Source organism: Linepithema humile, chromosome 2, assembly GCF_040581485.1.
Source record: "Linepithema humile isolate Giens D197 chromosome 2, Lhum_UNIL_v1.0, whole genome shotgun sequence".
Classification (NCBI taxonomy): Eukaryota; Metazoa; Arthropoda; class Insecta; order Hymenoptera; family Formicidae; genus Linepithema; species Linepithema humile.
This window is the reverse complement of record NC_090129.1, coordinates 15808293-15818984: the sequence shown is the minus strand read 5'-3', so window position 1 is coordinate 15818984 and position 10692 is coordinate 15808293. Positions and strand designations below refer to the sequence as shown.

At 22.1% G+C, this 10692-nt stretch overlaps 2 protein-coding genes and 1 pseudogene across 2 annotated transcripts; 2 read left to right on the top strand and 1 right to left on the bottom strand.

The window, feature by feature from the left end:
• Window positions 1-1447: 1447 nt before the first annotated feature.
• On the top strand, window positions 1448-2449 carry LOC136998169 (NADH-ubiquinone oxidoreductase chain 1-like; the record flags this gene model as incomplete). Its single annotated transcript, XM_067350559.1, is given in 1 exon segment — window positions 1448-2449. A coding segment is annotated over 1 exon segment (960 nt), but the record flags the coding sequence as incomplete, so codon positions are not given.
• On the bottom strand, window positions 2174-4951 carry LOC136998168 (cytochrome b-like). Its single transcript, XM_067350558.1, is given in 1 exon segment — window positions 2174-4951. A coding segment is annotated over 1 exon segment (804 nt). The 5' UTR covers window positions 3633-4951; the 3' UTR covers window positions 2174-2828.
• Window positions 4923-8538, top strand: LOC136997889 (NADH-ubiquinone oxidoreductase chain 4-like; annotated as a pseudogene).
• Window positions 8539-10692: the final 2154 nt, after the last annotated feature.

Below are 10692 nucleotides of genomic sequence, written 5' to 3'. Positions count from 1 at the left end.
AGGAGATTATTTAATAAAATAATAAAATTTTTTTTTGTATGTGATAGATAATTAATGTAATTTGAGTATTTAAATTTATAAATAAATAAAGTTATAATAAATTAATAAAGTTTTATAGTTAGTTAAATGAAATTAATTAATTTTATTAATAATAAATACAGTAATGTAGATGAATTTATTTTAAGTATAATAAGATTAATATAAGAAAATTTATTTTATTGTTCCTTTTGTATCAGGATTTATTAAAAATATAGTTATATATTTTATAATTATCTCGAAATTATAAGTTCTAATTTTATATGAGATTTATTGTGGTATAAATATTTTAAATATTAAGTTAGAGAAGATATTTTATTCAATTATAATGATATCTAGTTTTTATATAAGTAAATTTAATTTATATAAAATTTAAAAATTTATTGGTTAATTAAAAAAATTATATTTTTAATTTTATAAAATATTTATGGGATAAGCTGTAAATAAAATTAAAATTTTATTTGTTAATTGTTTAAAAAAATATTAATAGTCTTAAAATTTGATTATTTATAATAAAAATTTAATAATTTATATTAAGATATTTTAGAGATTTATTGTTTAGAAATTTATAAAGTATATAAATATTTTTAATAATTTAAAAAAAAAAGAAATAATGATAAAATTAGTATAAATAGAATAATTTATAAAAATATATAATTGTTTAAATAATAAATAGTAATTTGGCAAATTTAATAAATTCAACTGTTTAATAAAAACATAGTTTTTTGAGAATAATATAAGATTAGTTCTGCTCAATGAAAATAATTAAATAGCTGCAGTAAATTGACTGTACAAAGGTAGCATAATAATTTGTCTTTTAATTAAAGACTGGAATGAATGAATAAATGAGATTTATACTTTCTTTTTTATAAAGTTAGAATTAGAATTTTAAGTAAAAATGCTTAAATTTATTTATGGGACGATAAGACCCTATAGAATTTTATATAAATATGATTTTAAATTTTAAGTTGTAAAAGTTATATTTATATTTTGTTGGGAGGACATTTAAATTAGTAAAACTTTAAAAAGTTAAATACATTAATTGGTGAATTTTTGATTATTAATTTTTAATTTAGAATTAATTACCTTAGGGATAACAGCGTAATATTTTTGGTGAGATCTTATTAATAAAAATGTTTGCGACCTCGATGTTGAATTAAGATTTAGTTTAAATGAAGATGTTTAAAATTTTAGTCTGTTCGACTATTAAAATCTTACATGATTTGAGTTTAGACCGACGTGAGTCAGGTCAGTTTCTATCTATAATAAAATATAATTTATGATTGTACGAAAGGACTTTGTAAATAAAATATTTTTAAATAAATTTAATAGATTGTGTAGTATAAAAAATTATTTTGGCAGATAAGTGTGATAAATTTAGAATTTATAAATATATTTTAGGAAAATATAAATAATAATTATTTGTAATTTTGTTCATTATTTAATTTTAAATATTGCTAGTCTTTTAGGATTATTGTTAATATTATTAGTAGGAGTTGCTTTTTTAACTTTGTTAGAGCGTAAATTGTTAGGGTATGTTCAATATCGAAAAGGTCCTAATAAATTAGGATTAATAGGTATTATACAACCTTTTAGTGATGCTATTAAGTTATTTAATAAGGAGTTATTTTATATTTTTAAGTCTAATCAGTATATTTATTACTTGTGTCCTATTGTAAGATTTTTAATGATATTAGTAATATGGATGGTATATCCTTTTATTACTAATATTTATTTTATAAATTATTCAATATTATTTTTAATTTTAGTAATAAGAATTAGTGGATATATTTTATTAATAATAGGGTGATCATCTAATTCTACATATTCTTTGTTGGGGGCTTTGCGATCTGTAGCTCAAACTTTATCTTATGAAGTAAGATTTATTTTTATAGTTTTAGTTTTAATGTTAATAAGGGAAAGATACTCATTATTAGATTTTAATAAGTGGCAGGTTTATATATGATATTTAATATATATATTTCCTGTTTTTGTTATGTTTTTTATTAGGGTTTTAGCTGAGTTGAATCGAAGACCTATGGATTTTATTGAAGGAGAATCTGAATTAGTTTCTGGGTTTAATATTGAATATTTTAGAGGAGGATTTGCTTTAATTTTTATAGGCGAGTATGGTATAATTATTTTTTTTAGAATGTTAATATGTTTTTTGTTTATGAGTATTAGAAGAGTTTTAATAATATTTTTGTATATTAATATATTTTGTATATTGATTATTTTTATGCGTGGTTTATTACCTCGAATGCGATATGATGAGTTGATGTATTTGTGTTGGAAAATTATTTTGCCATTAGTATTAAATTATTTAGTAATGATTTTTTCTTTTAAAATTATATTTACTTTGTTTATTTAGATTTGTAATTATGAAAAAAGTTAATAGAAACATTTATTTCTATATTATATTTTCAAAATATATTCTTGTTCAAGATCATTAACTTTTAAGTTAATTGAATTAATTAGTAGAATATATGTTTATCTCAATATTTGTATGATATAAACAATAATATAAAATATAGGAAGTAAGATAAAGATAAAATTTGTCTTAGGTGGACATAAGGGTATTCAATTGGTTGAGCTCCAATTCAAGTTAGTAAAATAAAAATATTAATAAAAGTTCAATATAAAAATTGGCTAAAAGGGTAAAATCCTATAGTATTTATTGAAGTAGATATTAATGGTATGATATATAAGATTATGATTGATATAAGTAAGGCTAGTACCCCTCCTAATTTACTTGGGATTGAGCGTAGGATTGCGTAAGCAAATAGAAAATATCATTCTGGTTGAATATAAACTGGTGTAACTATTGGATTTGCAGGGATAAAATTATCCGGGTCTCTAAATATATAGGGATATTGTAAAATAATAATAGTAAAGATTAATAAAAAAATTATAAATCTAAATATATCTTTAAGAGTAAAATATGAGTTAAAAGGAATTTTATTGTAGTTTCTGTTTAATCCTAATGGGTTTGATGATCCGGTATTATGAAGAAAAAAAAGATGTAATAATACTATTATTAGGATTATAAAAGGTAAAATAAAATGAATTGAGTAAAAACGATTGAGAGTAGCGTTGTTAATGGAAAATCCTCCCCATAATCATTGAACGATTATAGTTCCAATATATGGGATTGTAGATACTAAGTTTGTAATAACTGTTGCTCCTCAAAAAGATATTTGACCTCAGGGTAATACATATCCTAAAAAAGCTGTAGCTATAGAAATAAAAAAAATAGATACTCCTACTATTCAGGTATTTTTAAGTATAAATGAATTATAGTATAATCCTCGTCCAATGTGAGTGTATATGCAGATAAAAAATATTGAGGCCCCATTAATATGAATGTTATGCATTAATCATCCATAATTTACATTTTGTATAATATGGATAATTCTGTTAAAAGCTATTAGTGTATTTGGGCAATAATGTATTGATAAGATGAATCCTCTAATGATTTGAATTCCTAAAAATATTCCTAGAAGAGACCCAAAATTTCATCAATATGAGATATTTGTTGGAGTAGGTAATTTTAAAAGAGAGTCATTTATTATGGTTATTAAATTAATTTTTTTCATATTTATTAAATAAAAGGTTTAAGATTATTTAGATATTTTTCGTAAAGATTTTGATTTTACTGATGAAATTTTAATGATTGTAAATAGACTAATTAATAAAAATATTATACATATGATTGTTAGGTTGTTATAGGGGTAAGTATAAAGATTTAAAATATTATTAAATATTTTTTCATTGATTTTATTTAATAAGTTAGTTTCTCTTGTTTGATATATTGGGTTAAAAAAATAAATTTTTTTATTAATAATATTAAAAGTAAGAAATACAATATTTAATATAATAGTTAATAAAAATAATTTATTATTATTTAAAATAAAATTTATTTGTTCATTAGAAATTAATCTTGAGAAATATAGAAAAATAATTAATAAACCTCTAATTATAATTAAAAAAAGTATAATGGAGTATATGAAGTTTATTTTTCAAAGTGATATATTTAATGTTATTAAAATTCTATAAATAATAATTAGAATTATATTTATAATTGGGTGAGAGTAAATATTATTAGCTATAAATATGAGTATTAAAATTATTATAATTGTAATAAAAAAAGGAATAAAGGTAGTAGTTTTTAGCATAAATATGTTTTTAGAGGGCAGAAAATAGTTTTAAATAAAATATTAATTTTGGGGATTAGAGATATATATAAATTTATATTTTTCTGACTATAAATTTATTTAATTGATTTTTTTTTGTTTGATTTAAGTTTAGTTGTTTGAATTGGATATTATTTTTGTTTTTATAATTATATTGCGGGTATGTTTGTTAAGATGATAAATTTAAGTAGGGTTAAAATAGTTATTTATAATTAAGAAAATAATATGTGGAATGAATATGTGTTTATTATTAATTTTTGGTAATTATAAGGCATATTTTAAATTTTAATATAAATATTAGAGGTTATTTTAGATTTTTTAATTATTTGATAGCTTAAATATTATTATTATATTTTAAATTTACAAAATTTATGTTTTAAGTTAAACTATAAAGCTAAATTCATTATTTTATTTAATTATTTTTAAATAATTATTTTAATTATATTTTTTATGATGTTATAATTTATATTCATATTTTTTTTATGACTTTAGTTTTATTAATTTTATTGTTTAAGTATATATTAGTTATTTTAATATTTTTAGAAGTGATGATTATTAATATTTCTATAATTATGTTTATGGTGTTTAGAATATTAAAAATTGAATTTTATTTAATTTATTATTTGGTATTTAGAGTTTGTGAGAGAGTTTTGGGGATTACTTTATTAGTTTTGGTTATTCGATATTCTGGTAATGAATTGTATTACTCTTTTAATATAAGAAAGTTTTAATTAGAATGGTTATTATTAATTTTTTTATTATGTTAAAATTTATTTTTATATTAATTTTTATGAATTTTATAATAGTTATTAATAAAAAAATTTTATTGAGTTTTTATTATAATTTATTATTTTTTATAAGATTTTTATATTTATTTATATATATAGAAATTAGGGGGATTTATATTCATTTATTAATAAATTATTTTGGGGTTGATAATTATTCTTTTTTTATAAATATTTTAAGAATATGAATTTTAAGATTAATATTTATGTGTTTAGATAAAAAGGAGTTATTAAAGATATTTTTATTTATAATTTTATTGAAAGTTTTTATTAGGGTTTTTTTGTTCATTAAGATTAATAGTGTTTTATTTTTTTTTTGAGGTGAGATTAATTCCAACATTTTTTTTAATTATTTATTGAGGAATTAACCCAGAACGATTGAGTGCGGGGTTTTATTTAATAATATATACATTATCTATTTCCTTACCTTTATTGATTTATATTTTTTGATTATTTTATAGATTTAAATCTTTTAATATAAATTTAATAATATATTATATGAATAATTATTTAATAAGATTTTTTGATTATTTAATTATTTTTAGAGCTTTTTTTATTAAATTACCTATTTATCTTTTTCATGTATGATTACCTAAAGCCCATGTGGAGGCTCCTGTTTATGGTTCTATAGTATTAGCAGCTATTTTATTAAAATTAGGAACTTATGGTCTTATTCGTTTAATAATAATTTTTGTTTATAGATAATATGATCTGAGGACGCTCTTAAGTCATATCCAGCAGAACACATCGATGCCTTAACTGGAGCATAGGCATTATCTGAAGTCTTGTAAAACAGAAGATGTCTACAATTTGCCTTATCCATTTTACATACAGCAATAAAATTTCAAATTATAATCAAATATTAAATATATAATAAACAAAATAAAAAATTATATTTAAGATGAACAAGATTCACATAATTCCTTAGGTTTGATATATTTTGTCTCTATTCTTAAGTAATATAATCCTGTCTTTAACTTACATTTCCATGCTTTGAATATCAACCTATTTATTTTGTTATATATATCTTCCTCATTACTATTTATATAAATATTCATAGATTGGCTTTGATCTATAAACAGAGCCCTGTCTATATAATAATCAATTAATACATCACTGTCCAATTCATATATTGTCTTATATATTCTTCTTATATTTTCAGGTATTGATAAAATATTTCTTATAGATCCGTTATTATTTAATATTTTATTCTTCATGTTATCATCCCACAATCCAATTTTTTTAATATCATCATACATTCTTCTATTAACAATTTTAAAATTCCCATTTAGCACTTTTTTATAGTATATATTACATATCCAAGGTTCAACACAATCGTAATTCCCTAATATCTGAGATGTTGTTGCTGTTGGCATTTGAGCAATTAACAAACTATTATATAGTCCAAATTTTCTAATCTTTAATCTAAGAGAATCGAAATCATTAATAAACTTATAATCGTTTAGATCATAGAAATCGAAATGAAGTAATCCTTTTGAAACAAGAGATGTACTATAATTTTTATATGTTTTCCCATGTGGGAATTTCATACATCAGACTAGTATTAGATACTGGCGAGATACAGATCCAGTACCGAAAAACGGGTTTTACATTTCGGTACTGGAATAGTACAAAACCAGTATTAAAATAACAATGGTTTAGTACTAACCCATTATCTAAATCGGTATTGAATAATGGTACTGAAATGGTATACTGCCGGTAAATTTACGGTACTGTATCTGTACAAAAATTAATAAAAGAAAATGTCAAATGTCAAGTACCGAGACGGTATACTGTCGGTAAATTCAAGGTACTGTGCCCGTACTGGAATTGGCAAAAGAAGAGCGTTAAATGCCAGTACCGAAATGGTACAATGCCGGTAAATTTTTTAGCACTAAAATTGGCAAAAGATGAACATCGAATACTTAGTATACATCATAGGAGGCAGTGTTAAAAAGTATAACCGTTGTATATTTTAATGTGACAGAAAGTAAAACTATATTCTAGTCCATTGCGTTATTAACAAAACGGATAAACTTAGATAAACTTAATAATTGGCCGAGAAACGGAGTAATAACAGTTATTGTGAGTGATAACTCTATTATTTATCATTTTTACTAGTTGTCAAATTCTCTCTTTTTTTTTATATTATGGAAAATAATTTTTTAATTGCAATTTTATCAATTTTATAACTCATAGTTACAGCTATATCCAGTGGTAAAAATTTAATAGAAAATGCTGAAAAGGAAGTACTTTTATACCAAAAAATATCGAGATTTAAAGAAACTAAAGACTATATCATCATCATCGTTATCGTCATCATCGGATGATAATGAAATATATGAAAACGAGAATCAAAAAAATCAGTTACAATCTGACAATGTTTGGGTGACCGAAAGTGAAGTTGAAAAACAACGTGCACAAATTTTGCCTTCTTCTTCAGCATTATCTCATGATAATAGAAATACCAAGTAATTGCACACATATTTATAATTTAAAATATTTTACATATTTGATGATAAAATTATCTGTTCATCATTATTTGATGATGATATTGAAATTATCTGTTAATACAATTTATACTTTTTAACAACGTAATGATTAATTTTGATGAAATTTTTGGATTTATTATTTAAAAAATAAATAAATAATAAATAATAAATAAATAAACAAATAATAATAATAAATAATCTTTTTGAATATTAAATATATTTTTCTAATTAAATAAGTATAATCTTCAATTCTTTAGCATCTTTGATAATGAAATTACATCATCTTCATCAAGTGAAGAATTATGTCACGACAACGAAGTCGAAGAACAATTAGAAAAATTAGATCAAAATATTTCTTTTAAACAAAAGATACTTGATTGGTCTGTTAAAAATGTTGCATGTCTCAATAACAAAATGTTATCTGAGTTATTATGTATTTTGAAAACTGAACATGACGAATTTCCAAAAACAGCTGCAACATTTCTGCAAACTAAAAATTCCAGAAATGTTGTTAAATTTATGTTAAGTGCTAATGGATCGTTTGGTACTTACATTTATTTTGGTTTAGAAAAAGCTCTTAAATTGATGATAAATCCTAAAGTATATGTAAAAGATGTAATTGAAATTTTTGTTAACATCGACGGTGTACAAATTTATAAAAATTCAAAACAACAATTTTGGCCTATATTGATTATGTTACATGATAAGAAATACATTGTCAAACCGCAAGTTGTTGCTATATATCACGGTGAATCTAAATCAAAATCACCAACGGAGTTTTTAAATGAATTTATAGAAGAACTATTAAGTTTAATGACCAATAAAATTAAATTGTCAGATAAAATATATAATATTAAAGTGTTAGGTTTTATATGTGATACACCGGCTAGGTCATTTATTAAATGTGTAAAATCTCACGTAGCATTTTATGCATGCGAACGTTGTACCGTAAAAGGCAAAACAGTTGGTAAAAATAAACGCATATATTCGAGAACTACTTGTGAAGAACGCAATGAACAATCATTCAAAGAACGTAGGCAGCCTCAGCATCATCTTGATAACGAAATCTCTCCTTTATTAAAAATTCCAGGATTTGATCCAGTAAAATCAGTTGTTCTAGATTCAATGCACCTTTTATTTCTTGGTATTACAAAAACTTTATTAAACAATATTGTATTCGGTGGTCCCAAGAATAGTGGTATTGGGCCACGAAATCGATTATTATTAAGCAATTTACTCCATGGTTTATCTGGTCAAATTTCCTCAGAATTCCAAAGAAAAACTTTTGATATTGGTAACTTAAAAAATTGGAAAGCGACACAATTTCGTTTCTTTCTGTTATACAGTGGTATATTAGTACTTCGTCATGTTCTTCCAACTGATAAATATAAGCACTTTTCTCTTTTATATGTAGCATGTCGATTATTATGTAGTGATGATTTGGCAATATTAAACGCAGAAAATGCAAAAAAATTATTAATATTATTTTTTCGTTTGTTGCCTAAATTTTATGGTTCTCATATTCAAAGTATTAATTTTCATAATTTAATTCATATAGCAGATGATGTAACTCATATAGGATGTTCATTGACATCATTTTCGGCATTTCCATTTGAAAATTTTTTGATGACTTTAAAAAAATTAGTTCGTACACCAAATAATCCTTTAAGTCAAGTTGCAAATCGTTTAAAAGAAATTAATTTAAATACTAATATAAAGATTGTTCAATCTATATCAGTTACAGATTATGTTAAAAAAAAATCAATTTATTTAGGCAATCATATGACAAAAATAATATTTAAAAGTATAACATGGAATGAAATGATTATCACAAATACATCTCCTAATAACGTTGTACAACTAAAAAATGGCAATATCATACAAATTAATAAAATTTATTCGTTAAAAAATGATGTTTTAAATCAAGAAAAGTTATCACTAAAAGGATCGTTATATTATGATACAAGAGATGTTTTTAACTATCCTTATAAATCATCTAATGTCGGTTTATGGCAAGTTAATTTAAGCAAATACCGTTGCGTTTTTCATGTTAAAGAAACCTTTTTAAAAAAAGGTAAAGAAAAGGCGCCAAGTGCACGCAAATCTTCCAAAAAAAAGTTGTTGTATACACGCAAACCTTCCAAAAAAAGTTATTGTATACCAAAAAAAAGTTGTTTGTATACACGCAAACCTCCCAAAAAAAGTTGTTGTATATATAAACCTTCCAAAAAATTTATCTTCCACAAAAAAATGTATATATATTAACAAATAACAAACCTTTCAAAAAAAGTTGTATATATAACCAAATCAAAAAAAGTTGTTGTATATATAACCAAATAAAAATTTGCTATATATTCTGCCTATAAAAGAGGTGATATCAGAAAATGACGCCAAGTTTAAATAAAAAACCTTTCAAAAAAACTTGTATGTATATATTTTAAAAAAAGTTGTATATACCAAATAAAAATTCGCTATATATTCTGCCTATAAAAGAGGTGATATCAGAAAATGACGCCAAGTTTAAATAAAAAACCTTTCAAAAAAACTTGTATGTATATATTTAAAAAAAAGTTGTATATACCAAATAAAAATTCGCTATATATTCTGCCTATAAAAGAGGTGATATCAGAAAATGACGCCAAGTTTAAATAAAAAACCTTTCAAAAAAACTTGTATGTATATATTTAAAAAAAGTTGTATATACCAAATAAAAATTCGCTATATATTCTGCCTATAAAAGAGGTGATATCAGAAAATGACGCCAAGTTTAAATAAAAAAATCTTTCAAAAAAACTTGTATGTATATATCTTTAAAAAAGTTGTATATACCAAATAAAAATTCGCTATATATTCTGCCTATAAAAGAGGTGATATCATCAGAAAATGACGCCAAGTTTAAATAAAAAAACCTTTCAGAAAAACTTGTATGTATATATATATATATTACGAAAAAGGATTATATTTATTGCGCTTATTGCGCTTACAGCTTTTTAACCAATAAGCATCGATAAGATTGTATTTAGTTATTTTTGCATCTTTATCTAGTTATTTATTTAAAAATTATATTCATATCTACAATTAGTTAATTTTTTTTTAAGTATACATTTTAAAATAATTGCATCTGTATCTAGTTACTTTTGCTTCTATATCTAATTATTTAAATTTAAAAATGATATTTGTGTTTAT